The following is an 18,985-nucleotide window of genomic DNA, read 5'->3' on the forward strand; positions in this document are numbered from 1 at the left end:
GCCAAAAACCAAACCAAAATTTGAGTCAAGTGTGAATTTATTTAGGGGGGGGGCTGTCTCTGGGTCTGAACATGCAAGTCCAGTATCACAGTCTGCATTCACAGTTATATTTCACTTAATGTATGCCTAGAGGATTCCTTTCCTTGTACCAGGCAGACAATCACATGACTGCATATCTGTTTTCTTTTGGCAGAGTACTCTGAATATCCTCAGAGTCTGCCTGTTCTGCCAGCACGCATGGCCAACTACTGCCTGCAGGGTCTATTTCATTGCAAGGCATTGTGATATGGTTTGCTCAGTGTCTCCCAGTCCTTGCACAAGGCATACAGGAAACATCACACAGATTGACTTATTGAATGAGGAGTGCCAAGCAAAAGGGGGGAAGCATTTTCTTGGATTCTATATGATCTACTTTAGTGTCACTATCTCAAAAGAAGCATTCTGTTTGTGTAAGAAAAAAGTAAGAAAGTTTTTTCAAAGAAGGCACCTGCCAGTCATGAATTTGTGGAGTACTTGCATGAACAATTATTGTATTTATTTCTTATAAAATTATTTATTTATAAATTTATTTCTTATAAATTGAGGCATTCTTACAAACAAATGTTTTGAAATTAATCACAACCAGTTTAATTACAACAAATAAGTTAATTGCAACCTAATTGACTATATAGATATAGATATCTTGCTCCCCGAATAATTGGGGAAGCTTTTTAATCAATCAAAAGGTTTTAATTGCTTAGTCAACTAAATGTTGCAGCTGATAAACATACAGATGAGCATATTTCTTTCTCTTCATTCACACACACACACACACAGAGAGAGAGAGAGAGACAGACAGACAGACAGACAGACAGACAGACAGACAGACAGACAGAGAACACCTGGCCCACAAAGTTAAGAATTTTCAGAATTGTTTCTTCTTAAAACCAGCCAATCTGTGCAAGACTCACAGTGGCAGTGAGTTATGGTACTAAAAAGAATCAACAGTTTTCCAAGTACAACTCAATTTATCAAGCTAATATCCAGTTACCATCAGCCTCAGAATTATTTATGCAATCCAGTGCACCACAAGCAGAGAAAAGGAATAATCAAGTTATACCACCCTAAAGTGCATACAGACCGACCATTCAAAATTGCAGGAAGTGGAGCCAAGACCTATTTTAGGGACAAATTATGTGCCAATCGAAGCAGTCAATCCAGTGCCATGATAAATTCTACCCTACTCGTAGGATGGATATATCTGTAGCCATTGAGCATGAAAAGAAAACCCACTCTGATCTGTCCAAGGAAATGTCAACAAGTGAAGTCAATTATACTAAAAGGAATGGGTCTCTACTGAGGCAGGACAGGTACCTTCCATCAGTTCATTTCAACAGAAGATTTCACTCCATTTCCATTTTGTTCTCTTAATTAGGCTGATACCATAACATCTGAGATACCTGCCAGAACAAGGACAAGTGCCAGCCTGCAATACCTCTAATGGCAAGTGCTTCTTAACATTATAATTACTGAATGATTCACATTTTGGGGGCCTTAGTGACTAAGTGACCACATTATGATAAACATGGCACTGCTGATATTAATGGTTACTTTTAATAGCTCAAAAACATATACCAATATTTGCTCATTTCTTTACCTATAGCAGGCACGTCCAACAGGTAGATCGTGATCTACCGGTAGATCACTGGACATCTGTGGTAGATCACTGGGGGCCCCCAAGAAGCTCAACAAGTTTGGCTCCCCCAAAAAAGCTCAACATTTTTGCCCTGGACCCCTAAAAACGTGGCTTTCCCCTCCCTCCCTATAAAAAGTTCAACAATTTCAACCTGAACCCCCCAAAAATGGGCCTTCCTGCTTCCTAAAAAAAGCAAAAAAGCTCATCAACTTTAACCTGAACCCCAAAAACGGGGGTAGATCACTGCCAGTTTTTAACTCTGTAAGTAGATCGCTATCTCTTGGAAGTTGGGCACCCCAGACCTATAGGATTTATATCCTGCCCTTCATCAGAGGTAATCTTGAGGTGGGTAACAGCAATTTAAAATATGGTGGGGGAGCACTGGCATTATGCACTGAATGAACATTGTCGTGATGTGGGGACACCTCTTCAGGTAATCAGGTCACAAGCCATTCAGAGTTTTTTTTTTATGTCAAGGTGAATGCTTTGAATTAGGTACATTTAACAGCCAGGGCAAGTGTTCAAGAACTAATGTTACGGGGGAGTGGCAATGCCATCAGAACCACCTGCCATTTCCAAGCCATCTTCAAGAATAGCCACATGTGCAGTGAGTTACACTGAATAATCCAATAGCTGCAGTGGCACATAAAAACAATTTCAAAATAAGCCTCAAGGAAATATAGATAATAAGTCTGGAGGAGATATAAATAGCATTAGAAGCAATCAGTGGCATCTGATTATAAAGCTGGCTTCTGCTCATCAAAAAACAAATATTAACCCTTACCACACAACATAGGCCCAGAACACCCTTCTGCCTTAGCCCACTGTCATGTTACTTACCTGTGTGTACATTGAATATTAGCTGCTGGGAAAACAACAGCAGGGAAAGGGCTACTGTCCAATAGGCATCTGGTGGAGCTCACTATGGAAAACAGGATGCAGGACTAGATAGGCTTTGGGGCTGATCTTATGATCTTAGAGAACTATCACCTCCATGCCCTGCATTTGGGATGCTCAGAGGCATCCAGCTGGCTACTGTAAGGAGGAAGAGGCTGAACCAGGTGGCCCTTTCCTCTGATCTAGCAGTACTTCTTACTTCTTACTCCTTCTTTCTTTTTTCATTATTGGCCACCTATTACAGCAGAGAAACCAAATGAAGAATGGACTTTCCCCCTAACTCAGTAACCTGACTCAGAGTATAGCATATTGAAGATAAATGATGACATCAATCTTAGAATATTAATTTCATCAAATTAATTTTAAAGCATTTGATTAATTTAGAATGGGTGCATCATTTTTATTCGCAGAGATGAAATATCCTTAAATGCACCAGTCAGTCAGCCTTATATTTTTAGCGAGTGGTGCTGTATCAAAGGTAAATCTTGTTTGTTTATTCTCTTCAAAATGTACCAGACAGACAGAACAGAGAAAAATAAAGCTTCTGAAAGATCACTCACAAAGGTTTGCTTTTCAGGGGTTGATATTACAAGCAATTAGCGTGACATTTAATAAATGACATTTCTAAGAACTGCTAGAGCTGACTTAACAGGCAAACAGAACAACCTTGTTTTATTTCAAAAGGCAGTTGCATTGTAGCACATTTTATGCAAAACGTCTGTGCCAACTCATGTTTAAAACATTTATGTGGATGAAATATTTGGAATAAACAGCCTTTGTATACATCCAAATTACGGTGCTCTCTACTTAGTGAAAGTGTTGAAGAGATGACTTGCCATAAAACAGGGAATGTATTTCCATATCCAAATTAATTTGTATGCATTTACTGCAAATAACTGGGCTCATCGAGCAATAACAAATTGATCCTTGCTTAAATTAATGCAATTTTTTCAAAGCATAAGTCAAGTAATGACAAGAGACACAATTTCCTTATATAAAGATGTAAATATGTAATTAATAAAGATAGATTATTTAGTTACACTGTGGGAAGTGTGATGAGAAATGTTGCCTTCACACCAAAAATATGAAGAGCATTGTATCATTTGGGATACAGTAATGTGGAATTGCTGATACTGTTAACTTGTGGGTTTCCAACTGTTGAGGATCTGACAACTAGATTATATCACACATGCCAAGATGATGGCTGTCACTCCTCCTGTTTAGCACCAAGAATGACCAAGCTCAGAACTATCTCCAGACTTCTAAGAGGAATATGTGTATTTTGTGACACAAATGCTTCAGTGGGAACCATCTAGAGCAGGGGTTGTCAACCTGGTCCCTACAGCCTACTAGTGGGTGTTTCAGGATTCTAGGTGGGCAGTAGGGGGTTCTATGGCACAAGCTAAATCCTCCTTCCATCGAGCACTGGTGGGCGGTAAGGAAATTTTACCGCCAAGAACAATGCATTAGTGGGCGGTAGGTATAAAAAGGTTGACTACCCCTGATCTAGAGGAAAGGGCTTTCCAATTACAGAATGCATGTGGTCAGACATAGTCTTGCATACAAATCAAGTGGTGGCAGGTTCACACTGGGACCATTAGGAGAGAAGGTCCAAGCATTAGGTGGAGCCAGAGCCAATGACAGGAAGAGCCAACTGATTCTAGTTTTGTCACCATCCTCCTCCCTGCTAGGTTCTGCAAGCACATCCCAGAGACTGAGGAGGAGGAATCTCACAGGCAGGGACACCCCTGGATAGAGTATAAAGAAGGAAGCCAGGTGGGGGGCTGGCTAAGGGCATACCAGTTAGTGGGTCCATTTGCCTCCACTGCATACAAAATCAACATGAAGCTGCATAAACAGGATAAAACCATTACCTAGCTCTGCCACACGAATGCTAGCATGGCTCGTACATTTTGATTGCACTGAAAAAACATTGCGAAGGAGTGGCATGAGAGAGTAGCCTCCACTGTATGGACCCAGCCTTCCGTGGGAGCACCAGATTACACAGAGACCTGATTTGCATTATTCTTTCCTTCCCAGAAAAGATGAATAAGGGCTCCCTTGCAATTGGGTGCACATTCAAGCTTGGGTCACACTGGAGGCTACTGGATATGAGGCTACTGGATATGTGGTCCATACTATTTCAGCTCCGCCTCCAACTGAACGATGACAATCATGCTCTGCACATCAACAGCAAAACAAAAATGTTGCTCATCCTCTTGCCAGTTTTTCCAGTCCTAACTTTTCACCAGCTACACAAACTAGGACAGAAACTGTGGCAAACTTGAGAGATCTGGCCACTGGTGTGCATAGAAACAAAGACAAGATAATATATGTTCTATGTTAGTGTTCTATGGGATCAATTCCAATCTGCTACCTCCGAGGATGTGGACAGGCTGCTTGGACATGAAACCGACCACCTGTCTCCTTGACCCTTGCCCATCCTGGCTAATAAAAGCGAGCTGGGAAGGGCTGGGCGATGGGCTCTGCGGGGTGGTGAATGCTTCCCTCTGTGAAGGAGTCTTCCCAGACCCGCTGAAAGAGGCGGTCATTAAACCGCTTCTTAAAAAGACATCTTTAGACCCTGAAAATATGGCTAATTATCGCCCAGTCTCAAATTTACCATTCTTGGGCAAGGTGAATGAGCGAGTGGTGGCTGAACAACTCCAGGCACGCCTGGAAGAAGCGGACCATTTGGATCCCTTCCAGTTGGGATTCAGGCCTCATCATGGGACTGAAACTGCCTTGGTCGCACTGGTTAATGATCTCCGGTGGGCTAGGGACAAAGGTGAGAGCTGTTTCCTAGTTCTGCTGGATCTCTCCACGGCTTTTGACACCATCGACCATAACATCCTTCTGGACCGTCTAGAGGGCTTGGGAGCTGGGGGCACTGTCATACAGTGGTTCCGCTCCTTCCTCCTGGGCCGTGTTCAGAAAGTGGTGGTGGGGGATGAGTGTTCAGACACCTGGGCTCTCACTTGTGGGGTGCCTCAGGGTTCTGTCCTCTCCCCCATGCTTTTTAACATCTACATGTGGCCGCTGGGAAAGATCATCAGGGGGGTTGGGCTGGGTGTTCATCAGTATGCAGATAGATACCCAGCTCTACCTCTCTTTCAAATCAGAACCAGTGAAGGCGGTGAAGGTCCTGTGTGAATGCCTGAAGGCGGTTGGAGGATGGATGGCGGCTAACAGATTGAGATTAAATCCTGACAAGACAGAAGTACTGTCTGTGGGGGACAGGAGGCGGGCAGGAGTAGAGGACTCCCTGGTCCTAAACGGGGTAACTGTGCCCCTGAAAGACCAGGTGCTCAGCCTAGGAGTAATTTTGGACTCACAGCTGTCCATGGAGGTGCAGGTTAATTCTGTGTCCAGGGCAGCTGTCTATCAGCTCCATTTGGTGTGCAGGCTGAGACCCTGTCTGCGGACTGCCTCGCCAGAGTGGTGCATGCTCTGGTTATCTCCCACTTGGATTACCGCAATGCGCTCTATGTGGAGCTACCTTTGAACGTGACCCGGAAACTACAACTAATCCAGAATGCGGCAGCTAGGCTGGTGACTGGGAGTGGCTGCCGAGACCACATAACACCAGTCTTGAAAGACCTACATTGGCTCCCAGTACGTTTCCGAGCACAATTCAAAGTGTTGGTGCTGACCTTTAAAGCCCTAAATGGCCTCAGTCCAGTATACCTGAAGGAGCGTCTCCACCCCCATCGTTCAGCCCGGACACTGAGATCCAGTGCCGAGGGCCTTCTGGCAGTTCCCTCACTGCAAGAAGCAAAGCTACAGGGAACCAGGCAGAGGGCCTTCTCGGTAGTGGCACCCACCCTGTGGAACGCCCTCCCATCAGAGGTCAGAGAGATAAACAACTACCTGACATTTAGAAAATACCTAAAGGCAGCCCTGTTTAGGGAAGTTTTTATTCTGTGATATTTGATGTATTTTAATGTTTGTTGGAAGCCACCCAGAGTGGCAGGGGAAGCTCAGCCAGATGGGCGGGGTATAAATAATAAATTATTATTATTATTATTATTATTATTATTATTATTATTATTATTAGGAAGACATGCCCATGAGCATTTTCAAATCTGGGAAGAAGTATATAAGAGTAAAGCAAGCAGCTGAGGATTGATGAAGGAAGATCTGGTATAATCTATAAGACAGCAGCTACTGTTTGGTCATCAGTGGGCAGAAGTAAAGTTAAAATACTTCCCTTTTTTTCAGGAAAAATCATAGTTCAGATAACAAACCTCAATAAAGTAGGGGAAATAGCCAACTAAATCATACTCAGAGTAAGTTCATTGAAATGGACCTGAGTCCATTTATTTCAACAGGTCAGCTCTGAATATGGCTAACATTAGGTGTCACTCTGTGTTCAGAAATATTGCTGTGTGTGTGTGTGTGTTTATATATACACACAAACATGAAACTTTCAAAATGTATTTCAACAAAAAACTCTTTCCCTAAAAGATTATTATCCATAACAAGACTCATTCCTTCAAAAATATGTCACCTCCACACCTAGGTAGAAATTTGTCTTAAATGTACAAATGCAATATAACACTTATACGGTAACTGGCAATTATTTAAAACAAAATGAAACTGCTAAATAATAATAAAGATTTACCCATCTGAAGTTTTGGAATCCAGGCAGTCTCATTTTGTTCATTTGAGGATAATCCAAGCAAATTGCCACGGCTGTATAAATACAAAAACAAACATGCACAAAACAAACAGCCATTATTTCTTTTCTTTTCTTATCTTTCTACTTAAATAACTTATGTACATTTTTTTAAAGGAACAGAGCAATGTTTTTTTGCAGAAACAGTGGTACAAGTACATGCCTTTCATATAATCTCAAAAATCGAAACATTTCATGAACAGTGAGGAATTGCTTGAAAAAGCATGTGCCCTGCAACCACTTTCAGCGCTCTAATGGAATTGAAAGGCAAGCAATACATTTTAGAAATAAAATAAAAATAAATAAAACTTGGTATTGATTTTTCGCAAACATGCTGTGTTCCAAGTCTGAACTGTGGTTTATGCTCGGAAATAAAGTTTAATAGCATCTGTCCATTCTCTAGCTATCTGTAATGCAGATAACTCTACAAGAAGGAAAGCCGTCTGAGCCGTCGTTGACATTCCCTTCTGTACAAGTGGGTGGAATTGGGCTAAGCCCCATAACCAGCACAATGCCAATCTGCTTTGTGATCTGTTCCAGAAACAGCACATCAACACTTTCCCATTTGCTTAGGATTGAAGGCAAAAGCCACCGTTGAAACATGGCAGCAACTTCACATGAAAATACTGACTGGGTGGGGAGGGGAAAAGCTAAATGTCAAACTAAAGCACTTATGTTTTCATGAAATATTAATTTTTCATTCAGATTTTCTTGACACTGAAGTGTGTGAGGTGCCATACAGGGTATAATGAGAAAGGAAGGAAGGAAGGAAAGAAGGAAAGTTTTCAGAGACTATCTTCTCTGGAATCAGTTCTAATGTGCTAGTTTATTTTATTATAATATTCTTATACGTACTGAGCAGAACCCACCCAAAGTTAAATACTACCAATTTGAGTTAAAGAAATAATAATTATTATTACTTTAATGTATATAACACCCTTTGTCAAAAGATCCCAGGGCAGTGTACAACCTTAAAAACACATTAAAGAATATCAATGATAAAAACGTAAAAACAAAAACAAAGTAAAAAGCATACAGAGAGACGGCCTGATAATAAAACAATCATTGTAATAACATTCCTGTTCCCAACACTTTTACAGACCACTTTTGTCTCAAAAGTCATTTATAACCATGCAAAAATGTAAATGGATAAAATCCAACAGTAAAACCAGCTGAAACAATTAAAATATCCAGTTCCATCCTAGGAACCTAAAAGCCTGAGCTTGGGAGTGCTGCTTGCTGCTTATTGCATTAATTTAGCTCCATCAGCAATTAAGCCTTTAGCTCTAAAGAATAAAATCCAATAACCTAGATTGGCCCCCCAAGAGCCATGATGAAAAAGTGGATCTTTAAAATGGACCTTAAAGTTAGCAAGGTAAGCCTGATCTCACTTTGAATCAAATCCTTTAATTGGGGGGGGGGGGCTGCTACTGAAAAGGCCTTGTTCTGGGTGCCCACCAACCTGATTGTTTTTACAGGCAGGCATTTCAACAGGGCCTTCAAATTATATATTATGATATGGCCAGACTGACAGTGCAGACAGTCCTTAAGATAACCAGGTCTCAAACCATTTAGGGCTTTAAAGGTCATAACTTGGCCAGAAAATCAAGGGACCTATATATGCCAATGCACGTGACCCTGAGCTTTCTCTCTTGGTCAGAGCATCGGAACACCCGCCCACCTTTCCCTTTTATTTAGGGCTTGCATGCTTGACCTTGCTATGCTGTCGTGTGTCATCTGCAAGAATTTCCCCCACTTGGCTGATTGGCTGGTGCCATTTGGGTTTCGCCTGCCGTGTAGCAAATCGTCACAACTTGTAAGGTTACAGATAGGCTCTGGTTCAGGTGATAGGGATGGGGGAACGCTCTCGCCATCCCTATGTGAAGGGGTATTCCGTTAAAGGAATCCAGGGACTCAATGGTTTGGTCAACCCTGCAAGGGGTTGTGCCCATGCCTGAGTCCAGGGAGACATCTGGGTGGTGGACATAGCATAGTGGTCAAAGAGAAAAATAACTACCAGACTTTTAGAGGACATCTGAAGGCAGCCCTGTTTAGGGAAGCTTTTAATGTTTAATAAATTATTTTATTAAAATAAAATAGAACGTGAAGCTGAGGCTCCAATACTTTGGCCACCTCATGAGAAGAGAAGACTCCCTGGAAAAGACCCTGATGTTGGGAAAGATTGAGGGCAATAGGAGAAGGGGATGACAGAGGACAAGATGGTTGGACAGTGTTCTCGAAGCTACGAACATGAGTCTGACCAAACTGCGGGAGGCAGTGGAAGACAGGAGTGTCTGTTGTGCTCTGGTCCATGGGGTCACGAAGAGTCGGACACGACTAAACAACTAAACAACAACAACATATTATTTTATTTTAATATTTCTGTTGGAAGCCACCCAGCCAGATGGGCGGGGTATAAATAATAATATATTATTATTATTATTATTATTATTATTATTATTATTATTATTATTATGTCCCCAGCTTTCTACCATTCCAGGTGTTCACCCTAGGCTGACCTATGATGGAGCTCTGGGTCAGAGCCTATGCAACCACTCACTTGCTGTAATCAATAAAGTTGTGGCCTAAATTCTGCCAAAAACCAAACCAAAATTTGAGTCTTGTCTGAATTTATTTAAGAGGGAGGTTTAAAGGTCTTCACGCGCAATAACTCCCTATTGCATAGAATTAGGCTGTAAGAAAATCATCAAAGCTCACAAATTCAAACAGACATTCTTACGGATGGAAAAGATGTTTTTATCAGTTAATTTTAAACTGGATGTGTGAATTGGCTTTATACGAATTACACCAACTTGAGCAAAAAGAATCAATGCAAGCATACAGAAGAGAATTTGTATACAAGTTATAATTTTGTTATCCTTTGAGTATGTATGTGAAACTGCCAAAAGCCTACACTGTTCACTGTGATCATTCATTTGCACAGTAGTCTTTTCAAGAGAATATAATTATCCCACAAAACAGAAGTGAAGAATGCAAAAATGCATTCATCTCTCCATATTCCAACATTTATTTTTCAAAAGATACTTTTAAAATTTCTAGAATACACCATTTTATTGTCAGTCAGTATTAGATATTAATAAAGAGATACATTAGAAGCAACATGGTTCAACTGGGATATTTTTTTAAAAAATGATCATCATGACAGAACGTTTAGAGTTCATTAAACTGTTGAAAGATTAACAGCTCAAAACACCCTCCCAAACTGTGCAAAAGTAGAAATAGATTACAGTACCTCTATGACATTTCAAATTATGGAACAAAGGTTCTGAGATGACCCCCATGTGTGAGATGTCAAGCAGAAACAGCATCCTTAAAGCAAATCGCCAGTTGCCTATGGCACTATAACTTCATTGGATGAAACTCTGCAATGGCTTGTTATACCATAGGGCGGCACTGCTGATTGACAGCAGCAGCATTAGAACTGTCTTAGCATCATCATAAGTAGTGGTTACGAGCATTAGCTATGTGTCACAGCTGAAATATTTACACAGCTATAAATTTACTGAGTACCCTCAGTAAAGACTATACAATTTCCCTCCCCACCCCCGAAATATGGGGTTGCAAAACTTAAATGGCTAGGCAATAACCATTTGCAAATAATATTTGCCTATCTTAAATCATTGTGACAATGAGGCAATGGACGCCGAACATTTAGGAATTGAATTATTTTCATACCAAGGCTATGATTCTACATTTACTCTACTGGGAGTAGGTCCAATTGCGCTCAATGGGCCTTATTTCTGACTAGACTTCCAAGTTTGCACTGCATGTGTTATTGCCGTCATAAATATTACTGGGCCAATAATGTCAGGAGGAAAACTGGAAAGCATTTGCTCAACTGGGATACAACATCCACATTTAGATGTAGCGCACTAACAACACAATGTTTTGAACACGTTTTTCCTAAAATGTGTCCCTGTCCTGCCCTGCCTTGCCCCTGCATCCCTGGACCCCTCACCAAATGGCCACCTGGCCAATGTTGGAGGGGATCTGCCAGGCAGGCACCGCAACGCATCCTTATGAATCCTCTGGGCTGGGGCAGTGAAGGCTGGGCTGGGGCAGCAGTTTTGTTCACTCTTCATGCCCCACCTCTGGTCCCACCCAGCTCATGTGCTTGTACGCCCCGGGCACCAGCAAAGGATGCAACGCCACTGACTGTGTCTCTCTCCTCCTGCATGCTGAGTAACTGCCTATGTGCAGCTCTGTGTTGCAAGCTCTCTCATGTACATCTAAGCAAGTAGTCAAATTACAGCTTTTCTGTTGAGTCTAATACTTGTGATCTAGTCACAAAGCTTAGTTACAAGATAGCCTACCATACCCAGTGAAAATTTACTTGCTATATGCCTAAAGCTTATTATACAATACAATGCAATTAAATACAGCATTTATGTACAATTAAACTTGTATATTTTGTAGATTCGACAGACCCACTGACTTCAAGGGGACTCCTGATATATAGAATTGTGCTGTTAAATAATTAAATAAACACATTCACCATCAGAATAGTTTCATTTAAATTATGGATACATGGCAAGTGAGGCTTCCTTTTCTAAAGTGTAGTAGAAGTCTATTGTCAGAAAAATTGAAAAGTTGCATTGGTTATATAAAATTGTAATTTTTAATGTATTTTTAATCTTTTGTTGGAAGCTGCCCAGAGTGGCTGGGGAGACCCAGCCAGATGGGCAGGGTATAAATAAATATATTTATACTTAAAGCACAATAATAGCTCAAGATTATTCTCTGTACCCTTTCAAAATGAACTGCAGTAGAGATAAATATGAATTGCTATTCCAACCATTTCAATACATTACCCAATTGATAGTTTTTGTTTATCTTTCTCACGTTCCATTGCTCTACTCAGTGATCCAACCTCGGTAAATACATCACTTATCCACATTTTCTCTATCAAAAAGTAGAAAGGGGGAATGTTTTTAAAATAATTAACAATAATAGGAGAGTTGCACCAAAAGCAATAGTTGATATTGTTATTCCAAGTTGGAAAGAGTTTAATACATTTCAGAAAGAAGCTACCAACATAAGAACAGACTGCCAACTCAGGCAATTCACATATGTAGATGTACAATTAATTATGGATTCAGATCACTAGTCAAGTAGGTCACACACACACACACACACACACACACACACAATTTCTTTATTATATATTTGTGAAGCAAACCATTTTTAAATGTAAACAGCTTCAGAAGCTGGGCTTACAAGGGATGTATGCACAAAATTCTTGTTTTTAAATATGCAAGACTGTGGGGAAAAATTCTGGAGACTTCAACAACATGCATACGTGAAAAGAACTCCTTCTGTTCTCTTCCCACACAGAGAGGAAAGAATTCTGGATGGAAAATTACACCAAAACTACCATGAACTTCTGTTTCATTATATTTATGGCATTCACTGAAAATGAAGTTACCATATATCCAAGCCACATCAAAAATGTGTATTATTTGAATACTCTGTGAAAGGGGCATTGCAGTTCAACATTGCCCATGTTGACTCAGAAGTAAGCCCCACTTAGTTCAACGGGGTTAGTTGCCCAGTAATTGTGTAGTGTGTACCTTATCCTGACAAAAACACTCCTGTTTTTGTCAAAGACTCCATACAAAAATTATACAGGAGAGCCTGCTTGTACTTGAAAGGGAAGCTAATTGCTTCTATAAATACATATTACAAACCATTACCATAAAGGGCAGAATGCCACAGATGCCACTCCTATGTCCATTATGGGCTGCAATCATAATCCCTGCCTGTCGTTGCGTTTTGTTTAAGTCTCAGCTGCCTTGCAAAAGCAAAGCTGAAATTTCTGAGGTGAAGGAATGGCAGAAAAGTGGAGGCAATGCTGGCCAGAAGGACAGATGAGAGAGAGAGGCAAATGAAGTTGAGTTGGCCACAGTCATGAATTAAGAAGAGCTATCCAGCTACGAGCTGAGTATTACACTTGATGAAGTAGACACTATTCCATGAAAGCTTGTACTATAATCAATTTGTTGGTCTTTAAGGTGCACAAGACTCTTTCTTGTTTTCAATTCTGCAATTAGGGGACTGCTGCTGAAAAGGTTCTACACAGCATATTGCATATGCAGACATCAGTAACATGGAAATTAACTTTTTGGACTAATTTGCATCAACCAAAGATACAGATTAACGAATGAAAGGTGTCTGTAGAAATCTAACTATAATGTATATGTCCCAGTTAAAATACTTTGATATAAACACTCCATTTGTAAATACATCAGTTTACAATTAAAATCCTCTGGTCACTTCACAAACTCTAAAACAAGATTTTTAACAGGTGCATAGATTCAATAAAAGTATAACAATCTTTGAGCATTAAAAAACCCGAGAATTTCTCAGAGCTCAACTTTTATACACACACACACACACACACACACACACACACACACATTTATATAAACACACATAAATAAATAAAAGGATTTTATTTTTTGAAATATAAAGACAGCATGGAGAGAAGTAAGAGCAGAAAGGCCTCTGTGGAATATGGTTGTGTCAACTTTTCTTCTCAGGTCTGTATTTGAGTTTCAAGAATTATGCATACTCTACGAAAAAATGTCTGTACAAACACACATACCCTTTCTCAACTATTCATAGCCAGCCTTGTTCATTTTGTCATATAGATTTCCTGTTTCCACACCTGTGACTTGCTGGGGTAGACATCAATTGAATTGCTCACATGTAGAGCAAGAAGATAAAAAATGTCTCTCTTTGACCTAAAGCTCTAGTATATTTTTAATACACCATGAAGCGAAAAAGGCTTTATTTTCTCTTTAAACTCCACCCAGTCCTGACAAGTATTTTTCACGTACCTTTCTCCATGCCATTTGGATTGGGGGTGGGCTGCACCAACTTTCCTCTTTTATTAATCAGGTACACTAGTTTGGCCCTTTGTCCTATTGAGGTCAGGGAATTACTCCTGAGTGAAAACATTTAAGAGTGTGCTTCCAAGCCATAAACTATGGAAAATAATGTCTCCTAATATATCAGGGAATCCCTCCAAATAAATTCTGAGCTCCTGGAAGGAACCATGAAGTCACTTGCTATGAATAGGAGTCTGCCTAAAGGCAGGGCCAGCTTTGAGGCAATGTGAGGTGGTCACCACATGATTTTGGTTGTCATGAAAAAGCAACAAGTTATTAATGATTTAATTTATTATTCTTGCATTTTTACTTCCAGGAAATTGTGCTTGTGGGATTTTCTTCATCAGCAGAGCTTGACCAGCCTCAGGTTCATTTTTAAATAAATCGAAATTAACAAAAGTTTGCAGTGAGATCCCCTTCCAAAGAAAGTTAAGCCTGAGGTAGTGCTGTCTGGGGTGTCATGTGCACCAACAACACATACAAACCTATAGATATAGAATTGTTAAATAGGGTAGAAAGAACCCTGCCCTTGGCAGAACAAGTGGTATGTCATTCTATATGAAACCATATTAAGTATATTCACAAATATATATCTCACCTTTTCCCCATCCATACTCCATCTTCGTAGGACAGGATTTTATACTGCTCAGAGACCTCCATGTTTCAGAGTGTGGTCTTAATGGCAACATGTCTAATACTTCTTCCAGAGAGGTCTTGTTAAGAGTTTTTGCTGACCGGCTAGGTTTAGTGCCCACATTAGATGATAATTTAGGTGGTGCACTAATAGCTCTTTCCCCAAGGATTTTGCTATGAAAACTCTTGACACTCATATTTTCTGTGGGGTCCTCGAAGATATCGCTAAGAACTGGGTGCATCGCCATGTTTTCTGTTGACAAAACAAATGAATAACACCCATCACCAATTTTAGTCTGAAATCATCCCTCTTGCTCTGTGCTACTTTCAAAGCCATTACTCTTCAAAAGTTTAAGTAAGGAACAGTCTTATTTGTTTAGCTATAATCCAGAAAAAAGGGGGGAAAGACATTCAGAGTTGAGCCACACATTTGGCTCCCAATTTCCTGGTAGACAATGAAAACAGAGAACCATACAAGGTAACATAGTTTTCCTTGTCCAACAGTAAGAAGCATACAAGCACGTTTGATGTAACAACAACAACAAAAATTTCAACTGTTGCAAAACTACATGGTGATTTGGATTACCTCCTACATCCTTTGAAAGAGAAGAGCGCAAGCATCTTCTCCCTTAACTTTCATCCAATTTTGTAGGGTATTTGAGAGCTCATGCGCTAAACCGTGTCCCCGGAGACCTCCCCCCCCCCCCCGAAATGAGACATGACAACAATATATGGGTTTAAATTGGGCCACAACTTTATTGAAATTCAGGTGTAGGAACCTTGGCATAGGCCTTGGAAGGTATCCCTCTCAATGTTCAATGGAAATGTTCCAGACAAATCTCAGTCACATCCATTGAGGACACATATTATCTTATAGACTACCGTTACATGATTTGCAATAACCTTGGATTGCTTAATCAGCTCTGTGTATACTTTTTGGAATCTATATGTGTAAGAAGCAAGGGTCATTAATCTTCATTAAGAATAATGCTAGTGTCCGTAGGCTATAAATACCTATGTGATGTATTAGGTTTCCTTTTGCATGCTTATTTTACATCTTTATTCATCTGTCCTAGTTTAATAATTATATGTTAAAAATAAATTATAACTTTACACAGATACAGAAAGGGAAAAAATTGAATAAGTATTCATCATTTCCCTTTCCAAGTTCTTTCTTTCAAATATATTAATTACATTGGTTATGTACAGATCTAGCAAGTCTTTATAATTGTTGGAGACACACAAAATACATTAAAATACCCCACTACAAGAGTAGCCATAGTTTCTCCTGAATTTAGCACTTCAGAAGATTGGGAGGAACCCTAAGGATGCAATCTGAAATCTTATGTTGAGAAGACTGAACATTATTTGCCTACAGTATGAAAGAGCATTTTATTGTTTCCACTGGTGTTTCTTCACCACAAAAACCTGCTTTTACACCACTGACTTTCCATGTTGTCATCTTTTAATCATGGGTACTCATATCATATCTCTGAGCTTATAGTAAGAAATAGAGTTTAAACCAGAGATGGGAAACTGTGGTTCTCCAGATGTTTTTGGACTACAATTCCCATCATTTCTGGCCATTGAACATGCCTATCCTGGTTTTAGCAGTGCCCTGCTCAAATTTGAAATGTTGGCAGAGTACCCATGATTAAGAGATGACAACATGGAAAGTTGTTGGATAGGGACCTGTGGTCCATCCGGCCACAGCTGATCAGCCACTAGCATGTTCAATGCTACTAGCATGTTCATCAGCCACTAGCATGTTCAATGGCCAGAAATGAGGGGAGTTGTAGTCCAACAACATCTGGAGAACCACAGTTTCCCATCTGTGGTTTAAACTCTATTCCTTACTATAAGCTCAGAGATATGACATATGAGTTGGATCTAGACTTATTCTTGCTTAAACTGGACCTGCCAAAATAAATGGCAATTAAGTTATGGTTAAGGCTGTACTCTTAACCACACTCACCTGCAATTAATTCAATAGGACTTACTTCTGAGTAGAAATCGTGAAGATTATGCAGCAAGTAAATCATACTTTGAGCCCCATTAATTTAACTAGGGCTGAATCTACACAGATATTTTAAAATGCTATGAAAATGCTATAAAATATATATATGCCATTTGCCATTGAGCACTACAGCACCGTCTGATGTCACATTTTTATAACACACTTATAATGTTATAATTGCAGCTGTGTAGCTGAGTCCCTAATCTTAGCATGATTAAGTCTGTAACCAACCCTATATTTTTATTTCATAGGCAGGCGGGTTTGTAGCAGTCATATTTCATTTTTCCTTAATGTTATATTAGTCATCTTTCACTGTTCCTTAATTTTATTTTCCACAGGAAAAGAAAGAACTGGACAATATTCAGAATAAAATCCTGCTCAGAGGTAAGTCCCATTACGTTTTCCCAGGTCATTGTGATTTGTATTACAGTCTGAGAGTGCATTCCTATGCCCGCTTACCTGGGAATAAACTTCACTGAAATCAAAAGGACTTACTTCTGAGCAGACATACATAAGATTGCACTGTAAGTAATTAAACTGAAGTAGCCCAGCAAGAGCAATCAGTTGCAATTACATTATTGATTTTTTTTTTCACTCTAAAAACACCACAGCTATGAGTCAATAGTTGACAAATTGGAATTTTGAGTATTTCTTGTCTCCATTATTTTTCTTGTAATACTACAGCTGACAGTGCTGTCTTTGTTCATATTAAAACAGGTGTGTTTTAAATGGCTAACACCATAGCTTAGACCAGGCATCCCCAAACTCGGCCCTCCAGATGTTTTGGGACTACAATTCCCATCATCCCTAGCCAACAGGACCAGTGGTCAGGGATGATGGGAATTGAAGTCCCAAAACAGCTGGAAGGCCAAGTTTGGGGGTGCCTGGCTTAGACTGATAAATAGAATATGTATGTTTATCCACTTTTTGACACATTTTCCTTCTGTGTATCAGTGGTGGGAACCTGTGGCTCTCCATGTGGCTCTCCAGTTATTTTTTGACTCCAGCTCCCATCAGCCCAGCCAGTATAACTACAGGAATGATGGAAGTTGTAGTCAAGCAACATCTGGAGGGCTGCAGGTTGCCTCCCCAGCTTAATATCTTTTGACAAATGAACCTCTACAGTAAAGATTATTGTCTGAAATACAGGCAACCTATAGAAAATATCCGATTAGATTTTAACTCTCCTGTGTGATCTTTTGTATTTCCATTTTGGCAACAGAATTTGCATGGCCTAATTTGAAAGATTCAAAAGCAAAGGTGCCTGGCATAAGTCTTTATCATCTTGGCAGAGCTCTCCTAGTTTCTTGAAACAGGAGCTGTTTGCGGCACAGCTACTGTTGTTTGTCGCAAGTCAGATTTGATTCTGTTTTCTTTTGATTTCACCAAATAAGAAACATATGCTTCACAAACTTGATTGCTTTCACAATTCTTGTTCTAATAACTTGTAAAGTAGCAATAGGTTTAATTCAGCTGTATAGTTACACTTTTCCTTACCTGTTCATCCCTTCCCTGACCAATACCTAAAATAATTACTTCTTCCAAGTTCACCTTAAGTGGAGTATGGCATACCGGAACATGGTGATGCTTGTATTGTAATCTGAAAATGAAGGAGAATAGATTAGAATAATTCCTTTTTATGCTCATCAGAACACAGATCTTTCAGATTTAATGACAATTCTGCATTTGTAATGTCAAGGTTAACTGAGGAAAATAGTCTTAAGCAGAATTACCTTTGTTCTCTAGGCTAGAAAGTAGGTCAGTTTTCGTCAGCTGATAATAGATGAAACTGTGTTTTTTTAGAGCAGGGGGTGTTCCCCAGTAATTGCAAGTTATGGTATAAAACAGCCCAGTGGTTTGACACTCTCAATCAGTTTTGGTTCACCTGCATATTCAATAGCTGTCATAAATTTTCATTACCAATCCCTTTCTGTAGGAAATACCTTACTAACATTTGCATGCATTTGTTCTGGTGTGATATTAACAAAAATGCTTTCAGGCAAATATTTTGAAGCTTGAACAGGAAGCACATGGGAAAGAGCCGTGATCCTGCCCTACCTCAACTGTAGCCAGAGAGAGAGAGAGAGAAGTACTCTGATAGCTGAGGTACATACTAGAAAGCCCAGATCTGACCAGCTATCTCTCCCCACATTTTTAATGGGGAACAGCTAAAG

The 18,985-nt window shown here is 39.9% G+C and overlaps 1 protein-coding gene across 6 annotated transcripts in view; it reads right to left on the minus strand.

The window, feature by feature from the left end:
- Positions 1-18,985, minus strand: part of IQCM (IQ motif containing M) — a 162,056-nt gene that overhangs the window by 72,608 nt on the left and 70,463 nt on the right. For 5 of the 6 annotated variants that reach the window (XM_060278653.1, XM_060278651.1, XM_060278650.1 and 2 more), the window contains 4 exons: positions 18,309-18,411; positions 14,760-15,047; positions 12,083-12,173; positions 7,197-7,267 (listed from right to left, as the gene is read on the minus strand). In XM_060278653.1, the coding sequence (XP_060134636.1) occupies positions 7,197-7,267; positions 12,083-12,173; positions 14,760-15,042 (445 nt within the window). In that variant the 5' untranslated portion in view covers positions 15,043-15,047; positions 18,309-18,411. Of the gene's footprint in view, positions 1-7,196; positions 7,268-12,082; positions 12,174-14,759; positions 15,377-18,308; positions 18,412-18,985 lie in introns of those variants that run through there. The other variant, XM_060278652.1, reaches the window with a different exon arrangement.

The sequence above is a fragment of the Zootoca vivipara genome, chromosome 9 (assembly GCF_963506605.1).
Source record: "Zootoca vivipara chromosome 9, rZooViv1.1, whole genome shotgun sequence".
Taxonomy (NCBI): domain Eukaryota; kingdom Metazoa; phylum Chordata; class Lepidosauria; order Squamata; family Lacertidae; genus Zootoca; species Zootoca vivipara.